The 25219-nt window shown below is 39.8% G+C and overlaps 1 protein-coding gene across 5 annotated transcripts in view; it reads left to right on the forward strand.

The window, feature by feature from the left end:
- Positions 1-25219, forward strand: part of LOC310726555 (protein phosphatase 3 catalytic subunit alpha) — an 82721-nt gene that overhangs the window by 54351 nt on the left and 3151 nt on the right. For 2 of the 5 annotated variants that reach the window (XM_083542269.1, XM_083542273.1), the window contains exons 3-14: positions 2026-2150; positions 3590-3701; positions 4835-4980; positions 6582-6721; positions 10132-10209; positions 10887-10981; positions 15616-15741; positions 15983-16054; positions 17476-17502; positions 20811-20895; positions 21049-21146; positions 24560-24589. In XM_083542269.1, the coding sequence (XP_083398395.1) occupies positions 2026-2150; positions 3590-3701; positions 4835-4980; positions 6582-6721; positions 10132-10209; positions 10887-10981; positions 15616-15741; positions 15983-16054; positions 17476-17502; positions 20811-20895; positions 21049-21146; positions 24560-24589 (1134 nt within the window). The remainder of the gene's footprint in view (positions 1-2025; positions 2151-3589; positions 3702-4834; positions 4981-6581; positions 6722-10131; positions 10210-10886; positions 10982-15615; positions 15742-15982; positions 16055-17475; positions 17503-20810; positions 20896-21048; positions 21147-24559; positions 24590-25219) is intronic. The other 3 variants (XM_083542270.1, XM_083542271.1, XM_083542272.1) reach the window with 3 other exon arrangements.

Here is a 25219-nt window from a genome sequence, read left to right on the forward strand (position 1 = left end):
TTAATTAGTTTAAGCAAATAGCAGTCAAACAGAGGAAGCTCTATTTATAGAACTCATTTTGCCCCCATGAATTTGAAATAACTTGCAAATAACTAATACGGTGTCCAGATTGACACTCAAACAAAACAGCGTGAGCATCACCCACAACGGAATCCGGCAGAGTCGAGGCCCGGCGTTACGAGCGCAATCGAGCACGCTTGACAGCAAAACTGATATTGATGGGGCTGCAGCGCGGGTGGAGAGGAGCGTTTGCTAAATAGCATTTGCATTTCAAATGGACACTGTAACAGAGCTTGCCGAGAACAGTAACCATGGAAATGTGCATCTCGTGAGAACGTTGTCACTCATCGCATTGTGCTGTATTGTAGGATGTTCTCATTTTTATGAGATATGCGATATGACGAACATATCAGCACAATTCTTCTTCATTCACCACCAACGTTGGGCCTCTTTAACGACCGCCATGGTTGTCTTTTTATTTTAACATTGTTGACTAAAGTAAATTATTATTTTTTTGGTTATTAATAAAGAATTGCTAGATATATAAGGTTTCTTGATTCAATGCATAGTAGATTTATACACGTAATACACATGAAGACACGGCTAATCATTTTGCATAATTGTTTGGTTTTAAGTAAGTTTTAATATGATTCTTCATTACCCAGAATCCTTCTTCAAGAACAAAGCTTTGGAAAAAGGAGAAAAAACGAATGGGTGTGAATGCATAACGCGTATATATTGGTAGATTGATATATTGGTAGAATGAATTATTATAAACAGTCTGCTACCATGGCTTAGGGCTGCAATTGCCATGAAGAGTTTTGCATTCAGGTGTCAATCAGTGAACATTTGAAAACCTCAACAATGATGGAACTATAAAGAATGGATTTTTGGTTTCACCCAGATGTGGATGGGTTCCCATTTTTGAGGCTGGATCATCTAAAGGTTTCCTCCTCATGCCATTCCATTGAATTTTTCCATATCATGATGGACACACAAGACAGACGTGTGATGCTAAAATATATACTCGCAATCTATTAAACTCGGGGGGAATTTCCGCTGTTAAAATCGTTACTGAAGGTGATGAATCAGTTACTGAATGAATAAATGAATGAATATTCTTCCCCGAGTGCTGTGGCGTTTAAAGTCTATAGTATGTATACCGTCAGGGTTTTGTTTATTTATACACCGTAGTTCTTGGGAGAGGGATATGGAACGTGCATGATAAGTGACAGAAAAGGTCAGCTGACAGCTCAGCTTGGATATTTTAACCTTTTTTGAAGGTGTCGAGAAATCTGATTGTATACAAGTTGACTTGGCCTCTGTTTAAATGCCATTGCCACATCTGTCCTTAAAAACAGACCATGCACTAGAAATTTGCTCGAGTATGAGCAGTCCACATTAACGCTGTCTCCTGGCGCCTTAATGCTCTCCTGCAGTTCTAATTATCCACCTTGTTCCTCGAAAAAGGAAAGCTGAACTCCATTTCGATCTGTTCAGGCAGCGTATTTACTCAGTTTATTCTAGGACAAAACCCGTCTGAATGCGTATTTACACTGTCACTATATAAGGGCATGGCAGTAACCATCACTCAGCGGGATGCTGGATGAAAGTGAGTCTTTGCTCAGTGTGCATTGTTTAATGCACAAAGGCGCATTACAGCCAGCAGCACTGATGCATGTATTATTCATTAAACAAGAGGCCAGGTGACACTCTTTTATATGAAAAGCCTCAGGCACCGTTGTTTGGTAATAAGATGGAGGAAAAGCTTTCAGTCTCACTGTGCTACTTCAAAGCCCCCCATGTCGCGTCTGCATGGAAATATGTGCATTAGTGTGAGCGAGTGTGTCACATGTAGGTGGTAGAAGCAGAAAAAACTGTTGCATGTTTTGCTTGTGTATTTCGGTTTAAGAAAAGCAAGCTTGCTTTGATACTGTTCTATTGAGTTGGGATATAAATCGAGAATATGCGCAGTGCATTATTGTGTTTCTGAATGTATTTTCTGTCTGTCAAATTCTTTTCCAGTTTGTGGAGACATCCATGGGCAGTTCTTTGACTTGATGAAGCTGTTTGAAGTGGGAGGATCTCCAGCCAGCACACGCTACCTTTTCCTCGGCGATTACGTAGACAGAGGATATTTCAGTATTGAAGTACGTTCTACCAAGTTCATGTAGCATTCATTTTTATTATATTTATATATATATATATATATATATATATATATATATATATATATGTGTGTGTGTGTGTGTGTGTGTGTGTTTGTTTAGTCTCCACCTCTCACTTTGATGATAATATTATTATTATTATTATTATTATTATTATTATAACTACTACTACTATTAAACTTGAAAATATACACAACAATGCCAGGGTTAGTGTCAAATAAAAATTCTGTGGCACTTTTCTTAGTTAAATTAGACACTTCAGGTGATATTATGTTCAGGAAATTCACCAGCTTACACAACTATTAATGGACACAAACTTTATATATCTGATTTCACAATAAAATGCTGATAGAACATTTTTGGGTATAACATAGATGTATACATATGTTGGTCTCACATTTTCTTTATCAGCTACCAACATCAGTGAGACTCATGAACAGTACATCTATTGCTGAGAAAACGGAGTGCAAGGGTTTATAGGTTAGATTACACACGACCAGTTTCTGCTTGATACATGGCAGGTGTTTATGCATTTATCAAATATGCACTTAATAAACTGATAGATTTTCAATGTGGCATCTGAGGAAAGTGTTTGCCTTAACATCGGGAGGCCACACGTTTTAATTCTGACGGTTCAAGCAAAGCAAATTCACCTGTGTCTTTGAGCTTGTGTATGTGGAAGAGGGTAGATAGAACTTTTGTCTGTGTGTGTTAAAGTGCTGTAATTTAAAAAGATGCAGAAGTGTATGATGGGTGTGAACAAGTAGGATTCTGTTCATTCACTAAGGTAAATATTTTTTCAGTGTACGAGGTGGTGTCAGAAAGTTTCAAGACTACATCTGTTTATAAGAAAGTACTTTATTTATCGGCGTTTAAATGCTATCACCTTCAAAACAGTCCCCTTGTACAGCGATACAGCGCTCCCAGCGTTCCTGCCACTTCTGGAATGTGTCCTGGAAGTCTTCTTTCTGAAGCGTGTCAAGCTCCTCCTGCTACTCACACTGGAGCTCCACAAGTCAACCTTTGAGCTCGCTCTTCATCTTTGCGAAGAGCGCAAAAACCCGCAGGAGACATATCTGGCGAGTTGGGTGGGTGCGGAAGTGAGATCATGTTGGGTGTTTTTTTGGCGTGAGACTCGCATGTAAGGAGAGCTCGCTGACAGGGTGCGCACGTGGTCAGAATAGCAGGCGTGGTGACGCACGTGGTCAGATAGCACCAAATGCACTGCTCCTGATGTACACAGGACGATGCCTTATAAAGGTCAGTGCTCCTTGTGACTGTGCAAGCAGCTGTCAAATGGTGTTATAAAACTAGTCTCAAAACATTTGATACCACCTCGTATATAAAGAGTCATCATTAGTCCACTCACATCCTAATGTTTTTGTGCTTCCCCACCCCCCATCCCCCTTTTTTTTTTCCAGTGTGTGCTGTACTTATGGGCCTTAAAAATTCTTTACCCTAAAACACTGTTTTTGCTGCGTGGGAACCACGAATGTAGACATTTAACAGAGTATTTTACCTTCAAGCAGGAATGTAAGTACCAGCTACATTATCGGTTTCCCCCAGACATATCAAAAACCTGCACATTCTACTTTGCCAGCTATGAACTATTGTGTGTTTGAATGTGTGTATATTTAAACATATAATGTATATTAGGGCTGCTGCTATCGATTATTTTAGTAATCGAGTATTTTAACGATTATTCCATCGATTAATCAGATAAGAAGTACTTTTGCTTTATTAAAGAGCAACGCTAAATAAGAGAGAGTATGGATAAGACCGGTCTCTTAAAACGAAAAAGTAATTTTTTTTCCTCTTTGTTTTTTTTTTTTTTTTTTTTTTTTTTTTCGAAAAATTTAAATTTTTATTGCTGAAATTGCATACAAGAATATCGGTGAAACCCAAACCTATTTAGTGCGTTTAATTGCCATATCACATCAAAATACAAATACAGTGCATTTCGTTTAATGAAACTCCATTAATCTTACTCATGTATTTATTTATTACATTTTCCACGCACTAAACACAGCAGAGGGACTTTTTGAAGGGACTGTACATAAATAAAAAGATACAAATATTAATTACTTCAAAAATGGTAACCACACTGTACGGTGTTTCCTTTATGTTTTAGTTTGAAATGATCTCAAACTTTGGAAACTTTCTGTTGTTTTCTTTGGTCTGAATCTTCTCCTCTCGTTGTTTTTCTTCCCGTTCCTCCATTTTTATTTTTTATTCTGTAGCGTCTTTTATGATAGCTGTCCAGCGCGCTCCAGAGATTAGCATGTGGTGCGTCAATAATTATGGTCTGTGGGAAAACACAGTAGTTAAAATGGACTAAACAAATAATTTGCCTTCGATGAATTTTTGTAATCGAATTACTCGAGTTACTTGAGGAATCGTTTCAGCCCTAATATACACACACGTTGCAGTAATAATGTATAAAGTGAGAAATTAAAGTGTTTATTGTTCAGCCCATGAAGTGACATTCTGCTTACTTTGATGGTAAGACTTCAGAAGTATTGCTTTTGGACTGAGCATCTAAAAAGAAAAAAGAAAATATCACCCGAGTCAAACTGCTTGTCAGTGCATATTGCTGTTTACTTGCGTATTACTAGTGTATTCCTTCATGCCGTCTCCACTCAGTCCCTCCTTTCCATCCCTCACAGGTAAAATTAAGTATTCGGAGCGAGTGTATGACGCATGTATGGATGCCTTTGACTGCCTTCCGCTGGCCGCGCTCATGAATCAGCAGTTCCTGTGTGTGCATGGAGGCCTGTCCCCTGAAATAACAAACCTTGACGATATCAGAAAAGTATGTATCCACCACTTTCACTCTTATCCAGTAGCATAAAAGAATATTGCTCTGATGTGGTAAATATATAGCTTTAAATGCGGTAAACGTGAAATATCAGCAGTTCAGAGGTAAGTAGTAGTTTGTAATTAAGTGCACACGTAAACACTGAAGACAAATTTATACTCTGGTAGAAAACTGGGTATTTAGAGAAGGTTATGTTTGATGTTTTTAATGGATAGGTTCTGAAGGCTTTGTATGTTATGCAATTCAGACTCTGGTATTAAATATCTATAACTGAAAATGCCGTCACTTAATATAAGCGAACCACTTGATTTCGGTGAACTCCAGCCCTCTGGTTTGTCAAACCATTTCCACACGCTAGCCAGAGCAGCCTAATGGATGGAATCTCCTGCACGGTCATTGGAGAGCTTGGAGAGTACATGTGCGCTAATACATATTAACGATTAACGATCAACAGATTAGAACAGCGAACAGTCTTTGCGACTTTAGAAGCACTTAATGCTGTGATTAGAATCGAATTCAGTCTAATTAGGACACTTGAGCCCACTCAGAAATGCTGACGTTACAATACTAGATGATAATAACAGTATAGTGATACTATGTGACATAAGCTACACCAAGCGACTTGTGAATCTGTCAAGAGGAGGATGTGCAGCATCTCCCTACAGCACAATCTTCATGGCAAGACATCACATGACTCGATAGCACGCGGACCCGAACAAACGAGCACGCACCGCCACGAATTATGCGCACGCAACGGTATTCGTGCGCATGCAGATGAACTGTTGCACGTGCGAGAGCACTTCAGTTCCTAACGAGATACATATGCTCTCCAGGGTCTACACACTGCTCCCACACATCGCACATCTTAAAAATAAAACGAAGCACATTTCTAGCAGCGCGCACACACACACACACACACACACACACACACACACACACACACACACACACACACACACACAAAGAGCAACAACATAAACTGAGCTAAACAACGTTCCATGATGTTTCCTGGTCGCTTATCGCACAGCAGGTTATTCATTTTATGGTCTGTATAGACGAGTACCATAAAGCAGTTACTTGTAGTCATACTCAGACTAAAAAACTGTTAGCAGAGCATCCCTGTGCTGGAGTGAAGCTTCAACCAGGTTTATTGTTGTAGATATAAATCCTTCAATGCAGCTTCCACCAGGCAGAACTGAGAACATGTCCATGTGATGACAGAGTTTATCTGGAAAGTGTTTTATTATACATTATTCATTTTTATGTCTTTCACCATTGGATAAAGTGGAGACTTTTTTTCTTTTCTTTTTTAATTAAACTGTGACAGTGCTGTAATATTACAGCTGCCGACTGCCTCGCTCTCTTCTCACATCTGTAATATGACACACAGAGAGCTTAATAATCCTGCACTTCCCTCAACTTTAATAAAAGTCTGAAAATTTTACTTTTCTCCTCTGTAATAGAACGCACCTGTTTGTAAGGTCTGTGGTCACATGACCTTTTAATTTGCCTCTGTGAATGTAAGTGAAAAACTGCTAAACCTTTAATTTATGCATGTCAGGATTTTACAATAAACATGTGTTCACCGTCTCCAGTTAGACAGATTCAAGGAGCCTCCCGCTTACGGACCAATGTGTGACCTGCTGTGGTCCGACCCGTTGGAGGACTTTGGCAACGAGAAGTCCCAAGAACACTTCACACACAACACAGTGAGAGGCTGCTCTTACTTCTACAGGTATTGATAAGTATCAAAGCACAAACGCCACCAAAAGCACACATCACATTTACCTTCCTCCTCCTTTTCTTCTCCCCCCCCCTTTTCTATCTCCAACAACATACCATCCAAACACAAGCTACCTCTAGATATCATCAGAACACCAGGAGCTTATAGCAGCAATAGAACTCTGGCAGAAATTGTGAAAAGTGTGAGGTATTACACACCACATGAGTTCGGCTATTGCAGTCAGATCCCTACAGCAGCACAAGCTGCTTTTCTATATAGTGTGTTTAGGATGAAACTTAAGGAAAGAGTTTAGGAATTATTTTTATTTATGTACTGAGTTCTCGTTGTGCATGTATGTTTACACTTTCAAAAGAGGTTCACAGACGGAATGAATGTTCCTCACCATTTTCCCTATGCCTTGATTTCTTGCAGCTGAGAAATGACTTATGAGTTATGTGGTTCTGACTTTGCCTAGAAAATGTCATACGCTTGCTGGATGGAAAATCGAATCAGACTGCCATTATTAAATTGGATATCAAAAAAACCCTGCCCTGAAGCGCACACATACTCCAACAATGACAACTATATGATAAAGGATGTACTGTATGGGATGTGCCACTGTATTACAAGCTTATACGAATGCTTATAATCCCTGTGAAATCACAAGCAACATACACATGCATCCATTAATACAGATGAATCCTTAAACAGGTGGAGAACTTGAGAGATCTGCATTTAAATTTGTAGTTCTAAGTAGCTGCTGTATTGGCATCTCGCTGTCTCTCACACACACACACAAAGGCACACACACACTCCCACTCACACACTGCATTCCTTTTTTCCCAGGCAGTAGGGTGTAATTGAAAGCATACTTCGTAGCTGTAGCTTTACAAGTCTGCACCAGAGCAGCAGGCCCATTCTGCCTCTTTTCAACACTCCCGGGGACAAACATCCTGTCTCATCCCACCACGAGTCCTTGTAACTTTTACACACACAACTAGCCGTGTAATTGCTCATGGCTCAAATGTGCACCTGACGTGTACTTACTGAGAAAGTTGGCTGTGGATCTGGTTGGTATAATCTGTTTTTTGTTGTCTTTTTTTTTGTATAGAGGAGTGGGTAGTTTGTTGCCGTATCCACACTGGACGTTTTTGACAATGTCCTTTTGACACAGCACAATGTCCTTTATAACCTGGAAAGCGTTCGGGTTTGACGATTATTCACTTGTCTGCTCTCGCCTCCATCGCTCAGCCGCTAATCAAATCTAGAAGTGTTAAAGAGGCAAAGATTTCACCGAATCCTATTTGTATTCATGTGGAAATGTAATAACTGAAGGGCTTGTTGATATATCGATATAATATGGTTATCGTGATCAATGGTGCCGCGATACACTTTTCAGAAATGTTTTTGCTATGCCAAACTCGATGTAACTTTATTTATTTATAATTTTTTTTTATGTTCACTGTAGAGGTATAGATGTGATATAAACATTGGCTGCTGCAGCAATAGGGGAAAAGAAGCTTCAGATTGGTGCCGCCATGTTGTGATGGGCTCATCCTTTGTTTATCCCCATTAAAACAAGAACCGAAAAAAAGTCAGCAGATTTAATAAAAAAAATTTCTTCTCACTCTTAGTATGCGTCAATACCAAACAATGCAAATGGGTTCTTTTTTTGTATTATTATTATTATTTATTAAAGTAAAACTAGCTATTTATTTTTATGACCACTGATGACACTGTTAATGTTATTGGAATGCTGAACAGCAAACTTGCATCTTGGTTTTTTTTTTTTTCCAGCATATTCTGCAATAAATTGGATTTTTAAATGCCAATATAAATATAATTCAGTTTGGCTTTTTTTTGTCCAACAGGCAAGCAAAGCAAAACACGTCAATAAATATGATTCTTGTGAAATTGAAGGCGACAGCACATTTTCAGCTACACTATATGGACAGAATATTGGGACACCTAAATTTTCCCAGCCATATGTGGTTCTTCCCCAAACTGTTTTCTTAAAGATAGAGGGCACACATTTGTATAGGATGTCTTTTAAATGTGGTAGAGTTCAATTTTCCCTTCACTTACAGTAGACCCAAACCTGTCGAGAACAGTGTCCCATGAAGAGATGGTTTTGTTTGGGTTGGAGTGGAGTGGAAGATCTTGAGTGGCCTGCTTTAAGCTCTGACCTTAACCTTTTTGAACATCTTTAGGATGAACTGGAACACTGACTGCACAACCAGGCCTCAGGTCCTGACTTTACTAACACCCTTGCGGCTGAATGGGCACGAGAGAGTGAGAGTGGAGGTTATTGTAAAAACAAAAGGGGACTAAATGTGTTTTGGGATAAGCAAAAAGCAGACTTAGGCTAAAGTGTTCATATACAGATTTGGTCACAATGGTGTGATGTTTTCAAAGCTGACCTCCAACCCTTTGATGACTGGTTAAAAAAAAAATCTTTCTAGCATTTACTAGGTAGAATAAAATGTTCATGGCGACATCTGGACAGCCTTTATAAAAACGTACAAAGAAATAAAGCGCTGAGAGGTTCTGTAGCAGCATCTAACAGATGATGATTGTTTTTACCTGCTAGACGTAACATGTTTTAATTCCGCTCATCTGCAGCGACTGTGAGAGAAATGTTTTAAACCGCAGATTATTTTGCTTTGTGTTTGTTTGACTAATTTGTTTTATGAATTTCCAAAGCAACAAAATGAAGCCAAATTAGATTACGTGTGCAGAAATACACAAAAAGCCTCCATTTCAATTCCTATCAGGAGCGTTTTCATTCACAAAAGTACAGAAGCACATGTTTGAGTGCTGTACTGCCAGTTATTATTATTTTTTTTCCCCCTCTTGACTCAGCATTATCTGTAATGAGTTTAGATTCCACAAAACCTTCAGGTAGCGTTAAAACCATTTTCACAGCTCCCAGCGCTTCGCCTCGCGTAGCCAGGCAACTCGTTTCCCCGAACAGCCAGTTTTTCAGTGTGTTTGTGCAGGCACCGAGCACCGTTTTCTGTTTGTGTAAGATGTTGTTTTAGTTCTGTCAGCTCATTCAGTGGTTGCAGAGTGCCACAGGGTAGATTCATCACCAAAGCCAGCTGTAAACACAGGAAAGTTCCAGCGTGAACTTTTCTAGTTAGACGATAGCTGCGGTGTGGAAAAGTCCAAAAACTCACATCTTGCCTTTCACGAAGGATGACCGAGTTTGCTTTGGCTTCCAGTCTCCAGCATTGATCTGAGGAGTGTTGAGGTTTCCCCCCGTTGCTCTTAAAAAACAAACACACACTGTTTTAATGCAAAATTTCCCTCTTTTGATGGTCACTATGAGAGAGTGAATATGTACTGTGCTGAAGTGCTCAAATATGTTGTATTGTTGAAACCAAATTTACCGATGTTCTCTTTGTTTATCCTTTCCACAGTTATCCTGCTGTGTGCGATTTCCTACAACACAACAACTTATTATCTGTCATCCGAGCCCACGAAGCACAGGACGCTGGGTAATATCTCGTCTAAAGCACTTCATGCTTTCCCCAGTTTCAATGCATTTCACCATACAGCTAACTGAAGTATTGTTCTTAATGTTCCTGCTGTGCTGTATATAGCAAAGAGGTTCTGGGTACTGCAGTATTATATTATAGGAATAAAAAAAAAGAGACTGACTAGCCATTTAAATTCAAGCTTTTTGTGGGGGTCTTTTGTTTGTTTTTGGTAAATAACCAAAAGATATTCTCAGTTGGATGACTTGTGAATTAAGATAATCTCCTGAGTAAGTGCGTTCAGTTTACTCACAATAAATTAAAAATGAGCTCAGGCGCTGTCTGAAATTTTGCTTACTCACTCCAGCTCTAATGAAATTGCCCTGCTTGTGCTTTAGTCGGTTAATTTGAGCTCTTTGCACAGCAGGAGCTTTATTGATTATTGCAGAGTTATTGTCTGAGTAGTTTGGACTCCCCTCGGTCTCCCAGTCTAATAGATTATAGCAGTGGGGGGTTGAGCGGCAACCGAAACCCCCAACACCACCATCACCACCACTACCATCACCACCACCACCGGCTCAATCCAGTAGGACTTGTTGAGAATATAGAAGAAACCGTACTGCACAACTGGTGTAGATAAAGAAGTATGGATCCTGTAAGCGAAAAGATAATGACTTGAGAGCTTTTGTCTTTGTTAGGTATCGCATGTACAGAAAGAGTCAGACTACAGGCTTCCCCTCGCTCATCACCATCTTTTCAGCCCCCAACTACTTAGATGTCTACAATAATAAAGGTAAGAGATGTAGACAAGAGACAGTGTGTTTGTGTTTGTGTGTGTGTGTGTGTGTGTGTGTGTGTGTGTGTGTTGGTCAACGGTTGGCATTCCGCGGTCCCGCTGAGCTGCAAGATGGACAGACCTGGGCTCAGTTAGTCAGCACTTTTACATTAAAGAGAAAGGAAAGTGTGTGGGCGTTTATTCATTTTACCCATGCTGCACTTTTTCTTCTGGCAAATGAAAATGTGAAGATGGATCAATCATTGCTGAGTTCACACAAACCCTCCCCCACACACACACACACACACTGCTAATGTAACCACTGTAATTGTGTTCAGGGTTTTGCGGGGCTATGTGTGTGTGTGTCAGCTATTTATCAGGTTCTATGTTAAAGCCTTCCGTGTACAGTTAAGAAAATCTGTCGTTTTATACTAACCGGTAATCTGTTAGGGAACGGTCTACACACTCGTTTCTTTTTCAGACAGCTGGAATTTTTCCAAAAAACGTCACTACTTATTTGCTTTGCTGCGCACTAATCTTTCTCCAGCTTTAATCTTTCATCCTAACTTTTCCATGACAAAGGTAATGAGCTTAAAATATTTGTGTTTTGCATTACAGGGAGCAAAGAAATCAATTATTACCTCCAGGTGTAGTAGTTGCACGTGTATTATTTCATTTCATCATGAAGGAACAGCTCTGACACTGTGGGAAAATGTTTTGGTTGAACAGCCTTCATTGGTTAAGAAAATGTCAAAATGCATGAAAAATTTCTTTGCATGTTGCTAGATAAGATCAATCAGAGGAGAAGTTTGTACTGGTCTCCAGTGACTGAGAAAGCTGAGAAAACCCAAAATTGTGGAGACCTTACTAAGCACCAGTGGTGTACAGTAATGATGCAAATGCTACACTTTACTGTACTTAAGTAGCTTTTTCACATATCTGTACTTTACTGAAATATTTCCATTTGGAGAGACTTTAAATTCACGCCATTTCGAAGTGAAGTATATTACTTTTCACCTAACTACATTTTGCGAAATCAGTCGTCCCTTTTGAATTATGGGTGGATTAAAACGTAACTGGTCACGCACACAGCAAGCCACCAATCAGGGGGTGATGAGGGTGGTATCTACTTAACACTAACATGCAGTTCAGCATCAGTTCAACAACGAGCAGAACGTTAAGAGAGGAAAAAACGGTGGAAGAAACTCCTGACTCGAACTCGCCACAGCACCAATGGCCTAATTTGCGCAATTATTTTTTGAAGTAGTTGAAAAGGAGGTTTGGGCTCATGATAATTTATTAGATATCAATCAGTGTTTGAATTATTAATATCATTCTATTAATAGATTGGTGTTCTGGGAGTAACCTCAGAGTCTTTTCACATGAGTTAAATAATTAAGAGTGTGACAAAAAGGATAATAGGAACATTATAACCATAATAAATAATACTTTGGATGCTTAAGTACATTTGTAGGCAAATACTTTTGTACTTTTACTGGAGTAATATTTGACCTTCTGTATCTCTACTTTGTCAAGATCATGGTCCACCACTGCTAAGCACACCATTATACAGTAGATTAAGTAAATATTTGCTGTTATAACAAGATCCACTATTCTGGAAAGGTTTAAGATTATATTTTAGAGTATGGCTGTTGGGATTCATGGCCATTCAGCTACAAGAGCATTAATGTGGTCAGGTTATTGATTTCAGAAAAGCCCTAGGGTTCAATCAGTATTCTAGTGTATTCCAAAGGTGTTCACTAGGGTTGAGGTCAGGCTCAGTTTCAGTTCTTCTACACTGCTCTTCATGGAGGCTTAGTGGTTACTAGGTTACTGATCGGAAGGTTGGGGGTTCAAGCACCGGTATTGCCAAACTGTCACTCTTGAGTCCTTAAGCAAGGCCCTGAACCCACAGTGCTGCAGGGGTGCTGCATCATGGCGGACCCTGCGCTCTGATCCCAGCTTCCCAACATCATTGGGATCTTTGAAGAAAGAATTTTACTGTGCTTTAAAGTATAAAGCACATTTACTTTAACCTTTACCTTCATGAAGCTTGCCTTGTACACAACCTTTTCCGTTTGTGTCCCTTAGTTCCATTCTAAACAATTGTATTTTTACATACAGGTCTGATGGTCAGGTGTCCACAATCTTTTGGCCATGTAGTGTATATATCTTGAGAAAGCAATAACATTTGTGTAGTGAAATTGCTGTAAAAGGAATACCATTGTTATCTAAAGTAAATATTCTAATGTAATACCGGTGTTTTTGGCACATAGACAACGCAGGCAATGGTGGCAAGAAGCATTGTGTCAAATTTCTGCATACACAGAACCACAATTGTTCTTCCAGCACCATAGCCGTCGCTGGATTTGCATCAGGCTGCCACTTAATCTGCGATAACACACTATCGCAGACAGGTGTTTGTTGCTGTGGACGGACATCTGCAGAGACTTCGAAAATGAGCTGCAATTAAGCAGACGAGACCGGAGGTGCCTCGTGTGTCGGCAAAGCAGCAACGATTTTGCCGAGCTATTTTCCCTTCATGCATAACAGCGTGCGCCATCACGACCCGCACGCATTCGTAAAAAACGGGATCAAGCAGGCGGTGGGCAGGGGTTAGATGGATGCATGGGCGATTGATCTTCTCTCCTCACTCTGAAGCCAGAGTCATGGCCTGTGTCAAGATTGACAGCCACAGAGCGCCGCTGTAAATCCAGCAGCGAGAGTGGGAGGGTGCGCTCACAGTCTCCATCACTCTTCTGGGTTGCCAGACTGACTCTCCAGCTGTCCGTCGGGCTGGAGCTCCATCTGCGTCAATCGAGTCAATAAGGCAACCACGAAATCCGACGACAAAGAGCGGTAGTGCTGGTTAGGCTGATGGAGCTAATGAATGTCTAACCAGTGTTTTAGACTGCGATCGGAGGAAAGTGTAGCAGGACTCAGCAGGGGTAATGGCCACAGTCTCTGCCAGCATGCTGAGCTCATTCCAAGCATTGATTAAAGCACTGAGGGTTCCTCCATCTGTCAGTGGCACAACAGTTGGGGATTCCAGATAAGACATGCCTTGAATACTGATCCACACGACAGATTAGATGAGTCAGGAACAGTGGCTTGTTGTCTTCTTGTGTTTCTGACTAATAGAGTGGGGTTTTTTAATGCATTTTTCTGTTATGGTAATTAATTGGTTCAATTCCTGATCCCTGGACTTCTTCCCCCGTAAAAGACATTCCAGCATGAGCAGTTATTCCTCCTGAAGCACTGTGTGTTTACCTTCATGATAGCGGTTCATGGGGTCATCCCGTGGCTCCTGTTCAGACCGATGTTCTCAGTTAGAAGGTTTTGGAAGGGCCACATCATTTCTGATGACTCTGTGTGCTGGAATGAGGGAGGGGAAAAAGAGAGAGAAACAGAGAGAGTGCACAACTGATTCTCTCCATGGTCACAGTGTTCTGTTTCTCTTTTGCACTCCAATGCTGTTTAGCTGTGACTCCAAGTTTACTGCCTCCACTGTTTTCATTTGACGGATAAGGATGTTCCCAAAGCGACTTGGAATTTAATGCGGGTGTTTGAGAGTTCAGAGCTGTAAATTAGGATAACACTGGTTTAAAAAGAGGCACAATTCCTACAGGTTAGATAATTTAGTAATTAGCTTGTCAAAACAATTGCATCTTTTTCATCTTTATTTCTTCATTTATTTTTTTTTCATTCATTCTTTTTAATTAAAGCAGACCAGCAAAAGCTTATTTTGGTACGTTATTGTAATGTTTTTATTTGCATCTTTATATAATTACACAAACACAAATCTGATTAATACCCTATAGTCTATACATTAGTCTGTAATCTACGCGCTTTATTGGGCACGGGATCCCCCTGGTGGTTGTGTGCGAAAATGCATCCTGGGATAAAATCGCCAGATTAAAATAATTTGTAAACTTCATTTGCATAATGCTAAAAAGCCTCATACATTAATTGCAGCAGCCATCTATATGCCATGTTGTAAATTATTGTAATGTAGGTGATGCAACAGGTACGACAATATTCATGTTAAGTAGAGACATGTTCTCCGATCTTTAAGTCTGGTTTGCAGTTGACAGCTGGCCTGCTCTCTGTGCCACATGACTGCCTGCTATTCTCATTCGAGTGAGAGCGAGACTCTGGGCCGGGAAAGTCCCTCTCTGCAAACTCAAGTGCAGTGTCGGCTTTCAGTATGTGAAGCACACAAGCAGGAGTCACCATGCGTACACTAATCCTGATACCACACAGGGAGTGACCTTGAGACACACAGATAAGATTTCAACAAGATAGCTGTGATCTCTGTGTTGACCATTTATTTAAAAGGCTTAATTGCCCAAAGCAGATATCATTCTGTCCTTTTGCCACTCTGAAGGGTAACACTTTACTAAACTCATATTGACTGCATTATTGAACTTTTACAAACTACAGATGTAGTGACATTAATAGGATATAAGTGATGTTTGGAAATAACAGATACATGTATTTATGAAATGTTTGCCCATATTTACCAGGGGTGCCAATAATTCTGAATGCAATACGTGTTTGTAGGTTTGTAAAATGAAGTACGCGAGTGCTCTGCTATATAGAATATACCTGTATGTGCATTTACACTTCTTCCTACATTTTTTTGCCATTAGCTGCTGTGCTGAAATATGAGAATAATGTCATGAACATTCGGCAGTTTAACTGCTCTCCTCACCCCTACTGGCTGCCCAACTTCATGGATGTCTTCACCTGGTCTTTGCCCTTCGTTGGGGAGAAAGGTACATTTTGGAACCCCTCTGAACACATGCACACAATTTAATTGAAACATGCAGTAACATTATAATTGCAACTGTGCAGCAGATACTACTGTTGTTGTACATGCAGTGTATCATGATGTCTCTGTTTTCCTCTCTCTCTCTCTCTCTCTCTCTCTCTCTCTCTCTCTCTCTCTCTCTCTCTCTCTCTCTCTCTCTCTCTCTCTCTCCCTCTTTGTGTGTGTGTGTGTGTTCTTGCCCTCAGTCACTGAGATGTTGGTAAATGTTCTGAGCATCTGCTCCAATGATGAACTGACTACAGATGAGGAGATTGATGGTAAGACAGTTACACCTAATGCTCACAACTGCACACATGTACATCCACAGACGGGGCTCAGTGTCGAGCTTCTCAGATTCCCATCAGGAGATGCCACTAGACCATATTAAGCAGTCTGGACTATTCGGTTTGTGTGGCTGTTTTCAGCTCTCCAACACAACAGGGCCAGATCAGCGTGTCATGGTTAAAAACATCTTGGCTCATAAGATCACGTGTATGCAGTCTGTGGTGAACATGGACGCTGTAGTAGGGCAAAGCTTTCTGCGTTATAAAAAAAGGCCTGTAAAGCTAATTTGATTTCCCTATCGCTACGCAATCGGCAGCTGCTCCGAGTTAGTTTAACCAGAAAATATAGGCGTTTGAAAGCTTTTCCATTTACATGTTTATAGTAGACCTGTGAATGCCGCGTGTAGCACAGGCAATAAAACCCATTTTCTCAAAACGACAACAATAAATTCAGGCTTACCATCTGCTAAGAATATCTGAAAGCGGGTAAACTCGTTAAGATTTCCAGATTAAAGGAAAAGAGTAAATGCATGGTTTATTCAGTTGCTCTTTACAATTTTGAGATTTGCATGCAGACTGTAATAGAAAAGTGCACCAGGCATATTTATTTGTCTTCATCGTTGACTTCATTCCGATGACTAATGGGACGTCCGCACATTTTGGAGCTATAACTCGCACTACAGTACGTCTCAAGCACCAGCTGCCCCTCAAAACAGGAAATGATCAAACAAATGCACCTTCTTTGCGCTACGGGGTGTCACGCAGCCCAGATATATTACGTCCCCTTACTGAAAACCCATCACGCTAGCGTACGCATAACTGCTTGAGTCACGTTGCATGCTAAGGGAAATGTGATGAAAGCTGAGCAATATGCAAATCTGCAGGGCTTCATTTGCATAACAGATATTAAAATGCTAAAGCTAAAATTTTATAGTTTATTGAAAACCATAGAGGAATATCTTGGCTTTCAGGCTAGCAAACTAGAATCCATTGAGTCTACACTCCTTTAACACTAGTTTAGGACTTCAATATCTTGTTCCTCATTCCTAACCTTTTTTTTATTTTTGTCCTCTCACACCCTCTTGTTTGCGCATTGTATTTTCATAGGTGATTTCACGTTCCCCTTATCTAATCAGTTTCTTTTCCTGAAAGTCACTGGGTCAGGCATTTCCTTTCTTTTGCTCCATAGGTGTGGCTTCCTTCCACTCTTTCCCCCTTTCAATCTTTTTCTTTCGCTTTTCTTTCTCTTCCTCACTTCCTCTTTCTCACTCGCTCTTCCTTTCTTTATCCCTGACTTTCTCTCTGTCCTTATCTCTCTTTCATTAGCTCTCACCCTCTCCCTCTCCCACTCCTCAGCCATCCACTGATCATTTTTCTGTTCTTTTTCTCTTCTCTTCTGGGGTGTTCTTGAGAAGGACAGCTAATATATGCCCCAAAGAAAGGTACAACCTCCCACATGCCATGCCGTGTGCACAGTGCAGCCTTGCTTATTGTTTGTACCCTTTGCTAACGGGTTGCATAACACCAAGTGTAAGCTGTTTATTACCGTTGTTGTTTTTAATTGATTGCAGGGGTTCATACTAATATCCCTAATGTCTACCTAAAGAAGCTCATTACACACTTTGGATTGTTATGAGAGGATGAACATGTTTGGTGTGTGGATTGCCTCCAGTCATTGTTCACATTGTCCCTGGCCTGGTAGATAGCTTTAATAAGTTATTACTATTCAAAAAATATATAGCTGGGCAGTGAATACAGCAACAGCATGCTAGTGCTTTTTATAGTGTTATATTCTTAATTTATACTGTAGGCTTCTTAATAATGACTGTTTATGAAACCTCCAAGCAAATAAAGTCCTTTAAACACTTAAACATGCTTCTAATCCATTCAGTAATAACATGACAATTAAAATGGTGATCGGTGCATTAATGTTTGCATACATTTCTAAAAGTTATTAAGGAAAGTGTAGTATTAACAGTGGTGGACCGTTACAAAATAAATGTAATTTGTTGCTGTACTTAAGTAGCTCTTTTGTGTATCTGTGCTTTACTGAAGCATTTATATTTCGGGAGACTTTTACTTTAACTTCTACTTTTCAAATATTTTGACTCAACACCCGTGTCCTTATTCGCACTTTCTTTTTTTTTTTTTTAAGTAGTTGACAGAGAGGGTTTTGGGCTCATGGTAATTGTACGGTAATAGATATCAGTGTTTGACTCCTTAATATCATTCTAGTAATAGATTTGCATGCAAAACGTAACATTAGTCTTTTCACATAAGACTTTTACGATTAAGCAACACTCTTGTGGCACAAATGATAATCGGAATATTACAGCCCTAATAAATCATAATACTTTGGCTACTTAAGTACATTTGAAAGCAAATACTTTTGCACTTTCTCTTTGCATTTAAAGTGAGGTTCAAATGGAGCATGTTTGCTTTTACTGGAGTCATATTTTAACTACTCTGTCTCTACTTTATAATATAGCATTTTAGATTATAGCATCAAAATAAAGAACTAAACTTGGCGACAAAGGAATGTAGAATTCCTGCTCAAAATGTCAATCCAGAGTTCAGCAAGTGATGAGAAATCAACATGGCTGTCATATTGGACATGCGTAGCCATATTAGATATAAAAGACAAACATATTTGGGTGTTAAATGTAAATCAGTCATCGACTCTATTGAAAGCTACCAAACACTAAGGTCTAAGTAGGAAACCACCTGTATGGGATGGCATTACATTTCAGGGCACGTTGCACAACGCCAATTCACTTGCCACTCGTTTTTAGGATGAAACCAGAGAACAAACATTGACAGCATGCAATATTCTGCACTTTCTGTAACCTGAGTTAAGAATCAATATGGGTGCCCTGAAGCTATGTTAAAGCTTATAATGTTACCTATTTACTGCTGTATTCATTATTTAGCTCCACACTTGATTATAACGTAATGTCTAATATACTGTAGGATTCTTCTCACTGCACTAGCAAATGCAATTCTATACATATTCCTGCCAAACCTCTGTCATGTAGTTATTATTACCTCTTGACTGTTTTAGGGTCCTCAAAGAATTTACACTATATGACCAAAAGGATGTGGCCATCACACATATGTGGTTCTTCCCCAAACTGTTACCACAAAGTAGTAAATTGTGTAGGATAGCTTTCAATACTGCATCATTGCTTTTGAAATGTACATGTCCAGAGTAAGAAAAAAGTCTCAGAAAATCACTCTGGATCCCTCACATCCAAGCCCTATGCTTTTTTGGACTTTTGCCTTCTAGCCGACACTGCAGAGCACCACGACAACCAGGCACAAGAAAAGTTAATTCCTCCAGGCAATCTACCTCATAAACACTTAAACGCTCTCCCCATTGTTCAATAAAAAATAAAACTATGTGCAATGCCACGTTAACCAATCTAAATCTGTACTTTTCTGTGCAATAGTTTTTTTTTTTGTTTGTTTTTCTTGATGTGCAACTGGAAAATTCTGGCACTAAACAAATTCCTTGCAACATACTTAGCAATTAAGCTCTTTCTGATTCTGATATGATCTTGAGCACAAAGTCCTGGCCTCAACCCCACTGAGCACCTTTCGGGTGAACTGGAACACCCACTGCACCCCAGGCCTCATCTAACATCTCACGAATTGTCTTGTGGCTGAATAAGCAAAAATTCCCTTATCCAAATCTAGTGGAAGGCCTACCCAAAAGAGTGGGGTGTATTATTAGAGGTCGACAGATCAGAGGTTGGATCTTACATGCCAATAACCGATTAATTAACCAAAATGAATACTGGATTAAAAACAATCATAACATTGCATGTAAAATAGTACTGAACTTTTACACATTTATTTAAGTACTGAATCATTAAATGTGCTAATAGAAATAATTATTGTAAATATATGAATTTATAAAAAATTCTATAAATAATAAATAATATAGCGCACTTCAGCAGCATGCAGTCTCGCGTGTAAAAACAAACAGCACACGGCGTCAGTGATTCCCCTCTAGAGGCCGCTCTCGTAATGACAGCAGACCTTCTCAGCTGTTTTGGCAATAGACGCAACCCGGAAAAACTATCAGTAGGGATTTTTTGCAGGTAGTTTCAGCAATCAACTATTGGTGCAGATTAATTGACAAAACCAATGAATCGGTCGACCTCTAGTTATTATAACAGCAATGGAGGTTTAATTCCTAAATGAAGTGTGTAACAAGCACATACAGGTGTGATGGTCAGGTGCCTAAAAACGTTTGGACATATAGTGTTAGCTATGTGGTAGCTGTTTTGGCAAGGTTGGGTCTAATGAAAAAACAGTGTGAATAATAATGTGTGTGTGAAGCTGTGAGTAGCCTCACTGTAACCCTGGTTGCATTAGTCAACATGAAGCTAACCGAATGCTGAGCATGTGTATTACATTCTGAAGTCTGGAGGCATTGGCTGCTGTAGGGAACCAGTTTATTGATCTGACTCACTATAAAGAGGACAGCAAAATAGTGACAGTGCTGTGACTGAAGCTCTTTATCATTGGAGTAGTTGCACCTCAAACCAAGATTTAAGGAATGCAGCCGTATGTCTTTTTGGACATTCGGATAAAAATATTACATATATGAATGGTTTGAGAGATTTGAGTTTGTGCCATGGTTGCCATGTGGTTTGAAAAGGAAAAAAAGAAACCTTCACTGCCTGATGGAGTTTGACTTTGCCGTGGCCTCATTGTGACCCTGTGATTTTGTGCATGTGTGTAGGTGCTACAGCCTCTGCACGCAAAGAAGTGATCCGAAATAAGATTCGTGCCATTGGGAAAATGGCCAGAGTGTTCTCAGTGCTACGGTAAGATACAATGTGTGTGTGTGTGTGTGTGTGTGTGTGTGTGTGTGTGTGTGTGTGTGTGTGTGTGTGTGTGTGTGTGTGTGTGTGTGTGTGTTTGTGTGCGTGTGTGCATTTGTGTTTGTGCATGTGTGTAATGCTGTGTCTGTGTTTCAGAGAGGAGAGTGAGAGTGTCCTGACCCTGAAAGGTCTCACTCCAACCGGCATGCTACCCAGTGGTGTTCTCTCAGGAGGCAGAGAGAAACTCCAGAACGGTAAGACACACACACACACACACACACACACACACACACACACACACACACACACACACACACACACACACACCTCACTGTCACATTCTTTATAGCATTCATAACACTGAGTAATTTGTAGACACCAGACCAGGTTTTATCACTGAATTATATTGTTTAGTTTTGAAGGTGTTCCAGGCTTCATTATTATTATTATTATTATTATTATTATTATTGGTTTTAGTATTTGTGATTTTTTTCTAAAGTCACTTTTATGTAACAGGCAGCATTGCATCTAGTATAAAATAGCAGTTATACTGAAATGTTTATTTTGTTTATTGTGAAATGAACGAACACCACTGCATGTCCAGGTTGTGTAGGTCAGCTGATCCTATTGCCAGTTCCAACTAAACTAGTTTATTTTTACTAGCCCTATACTGTTTTTGTCTAGCTCTCTGCAGTGTTGGACATATTGATGAATATATGCAGAATATTCAGTGCACATAATCAATTCACACGTAGATGACATAAAACAGCTTTTAGCCTCTATAAAGTATCTTTCTTACATTGGGTGTGGTCAGTGCTCATTATTCTGCATGCAAAACCAGAGAAAATATCTGCTCAATGAATGGATTATGACCAATAATCCAGTCTGATTGAAAGATTTAAACATGCGATGTAATGCAGTGAAGTCCAGTCCACCTGTTTGTGTATCTCAGCAATCATCCTGTAACAGACTATTTTAACACTGAAATATGTGCTAACAGAAAACAACCTCATATCGTGTTCTTTTCAAAGCGAAAAACTTGGAAATGCAGAAAAAGAAGCACCTTCCATAGATGGATTATTCTTTTAATCCTGAAGTCCTCAAAACCAGTTCCTAGTGTGCTAATTACCATTTGTCCACGGGAAATTCTATAAAGGGACCTAAAAAAAAAAATGGCTGGGCTTCCAATTAATATGATGACCCTAAAAAAAGAAAACTAGACACTTAGTCACTTGCTCCTTTAGTTACTGATGGCATGGTCTTACATTCTGCCTTAAATTCCGTTCTTTTCTAGAGCTGCAGAAGCACAGCCTTTTAAAATCCCTCACTTTAATTATGAATATGTACACGAACACCCTCTACTGGTGGTGTTTGAAATCAGCGGGTTGCCTGTGACTATCCCACACTCAATGTACTATCTACTGCTCTCTCAATCCATGTCTTTTCTTCTCTCTTTTTCTTCCTGGAAGCCGCAGGTATAATGTGTTGTGCAAATGTCTCTCACACACGAATGAAATGTGGAATTCAATAAAATCCTCCACATAGTTAACCCCTGTTCATTACAGCGCTGAACACGTTGCTAAAGTAAAGCGTCTGCCTCTAATTTTTCTTTATGTAGCTTGTGGTTCGGTAGCTTATAAAATATCTTATAAAGCATTACTAACGTGTGATGAAAAGTATGTCATCAAATACACTGTACTCTGTATGAAGTTTCAGATTCCAGACATTTGTGATTTCCAGAGTTGCTGATAGCATAATGCTATAAACATAGCACACATAATAAAAATCTGGCAACATTATACCATATAGCCAAAAGTTTAAGGACACTTTATGTGGACGGGACTGACCAGCACGTCCACATGTGCCTGCCGAACGTCCCAGACTAAAAACGTGAGCATTGAAATGGAGTTTTTCTCCTTTTCCCTTGTACTTCTTTTACAGTCTCCACTCTTCCGCTCATGTTTAGGGCATGGCTGTGAGGATTTGCATGCACAGCTACAAGAGCGTTAGTGAGGTCAGGCATAGAGTGCATAGACTGCATCCTAAAGGTGTCTACTAAGGTTGAGGTCAGGGCTCATGTATCAGGTCCAAGTTTTCCTCTCCAACCCTGTTTTTATAGACTCCACATTGTGCACAGGGAAGTTATAAAGCTGCTACAGGCTCAGGTACCATATTTCCACTAAAGGGAAATCGAATGTTACAGCATACAATCCTTCCATCTTGTGTCTCTTCAGTGGAAACGGATTGCTTTTTCTTGTAAGATTAATGTTTGCTTTTGGACTTGTGTCCATGTTGCACTTGGCAATTGGGAGGCTAATTGCACATTGTGTATTTACCGTACCCTATAGAACTGTATATTGTATTAATTGTTAATATATAATTGTATCTTACTGTTAAGTTAAACGTGGCCAATTCTTCAGCTTGGTTTAGGCAGAAGAGATTGTGAAATAATGCTTCTTTTGCAGAAGCTGTTTATCCATTGTATAAATATGCCCAAAACATCTGTTTGCATTATATATAAATTATTTCAAGCCGTTGTATGGAGTAAAAAAAAAAAATAAATGCAGTCTTTCTAGCACAGGGAACAGGCAAAAAAGAAAATTGCAGAGCAGGGAAAGTATATAAAAAGAGGTACTTGTGTATTAAAAAGACATTACCCAACTGCCCCTGAGTAAATCTAAATCCATAGTAAAGTAGGCCAGTTGGGAGCTGCTCTTAGCCTCAAGATCTTTGTAAATACGGCTCTGGTAGTTTAACTTGAAAATGGAGACGTGCCAGGAAGCGTGAAGTAAAGACTAAGACTATTCCTGCCTCAGCATTAGTAGAAACACAGCTTATTGTGTGCGTCCTGTCCACGGAGACAGCAAAGTGCTTCTACTGCAACGCTGTCTCTTCCCACAACACCTCTGTCACCTCTGTGGGGGATTTTATTTTAATCATACATCTCCTGAAGTCCACAGGTTGTCCTCAAATTGTAATATTTTTTCTTTTCTTTTAATTTTCCAAATTTTCATTCTTGTTTTGAACATGTACGTGTTCCTGCACATGAACTTGTACATAGCGTTACCTCTCACAGACTGTAACTTGACGGTAAGTGCCAACTCCCACTCAGCGCTCTCAAGGATGGAGATTTTCTTCCATGACACATGAGTCTCTCACCATAGAAATGTGTGTGTGTGGGCAGATATATTAATTTTGATCATAAATAAAACATTCTATTATGATTATTGACTGTATCCAGTATGTAAGGACACGATTGAGCGCTGAACCTGTCACAGTCGTTCTGTATCTGCATCCACGTGCTTATCATTTCATGTTTAAAAAATCAAATGTATTAAAATCCAGAGCGGTGAGACGCCGTCTCTGATTTCTCTGTGCGTCTGTCCCATTTTCCCCATCCATCCATTCCCTGTGGTATGAGAATCCCGTTCTAAACGTCTGTCATTTCTCGTTCAACCCCCCCACAAGCCTCTCGTTTTGTCTTCACTTTCTCCTGTTGCATCTCGGCGTGTTCTCACCGCAGAGTCACGCGCTGTGTGTTAATGCTGTTACGTGTACATTTGGCTCTTTTTTTGCTGCTCGTTGACTTGTGAATGGACAAATTTAACCTGCTCTGCTCACCTCTCTCACTCGTTTTGTAACCCCCCCTCCCCCTTCTTCTCTTCAGCTACTATTGAGGCTATAGAGGCCGATGAAGGTAAATAGGCCAAAGCCCCTTTTCCCCTTTCTGTTGCCTGCCTGCAACAGATAAAGGGGTTCTAATGGGTTCATCTATTGTTACTGTAGCTTGTGTAGAGTGTGTTGGGTGTTTGGGCAAACGGAGTGCTTTAGTGTTCAGCAAAAATAGAAATAAGAAAAGAAAAAACTGAATCAGGCCATGCTTGCTTTAAAGGGGAACTCGATCACAAGTGCAGCCACGTGTCATATTTTGTACAATATTTCCGTGCAACACTTATGCAGCATTTAACAGGGGTTCTCAAACTTGTGCAATAAATTCCCCAGACCCTCCCAGCCCTGATTTATAAAGTTTTATCAGTGCAGTAAAGCTTCTAATTTTATACTAATTCCTGAGGTTTGGATGAAACCTTTTCGCCAGTCAAACCAGTCAATAACTAAAATAAATATGTAAATCAAGAAATAATAGTGGTTTTTGCTCATAGCTATACTTTGAGGACCCCTGCGACCACTTTAAGAGCAACTGCTATATAACTTACTGTATAACAGGGTAATTACAAGACTACAGTTACCCAATTTACAGTCTTAATATTCCCCTTTAAAACAATGGTACTGATGCAGTTGTTTTGTTTTTGCCTCAATTTTGAGTTTT

This window comes from Silurus aristotelis (assembly GCF_946808225.1).
Source record: "Silurus aristotelis genome assembly, chromosome: 5".
In the NCBI taxonomy this organism is placed as follows: domain Eukaryota; kingdom Metazoa; phylum Chordata; class Actinopteri; order Siluriformes; family Siluridae; genus Silurus; species Silurus aristotelis.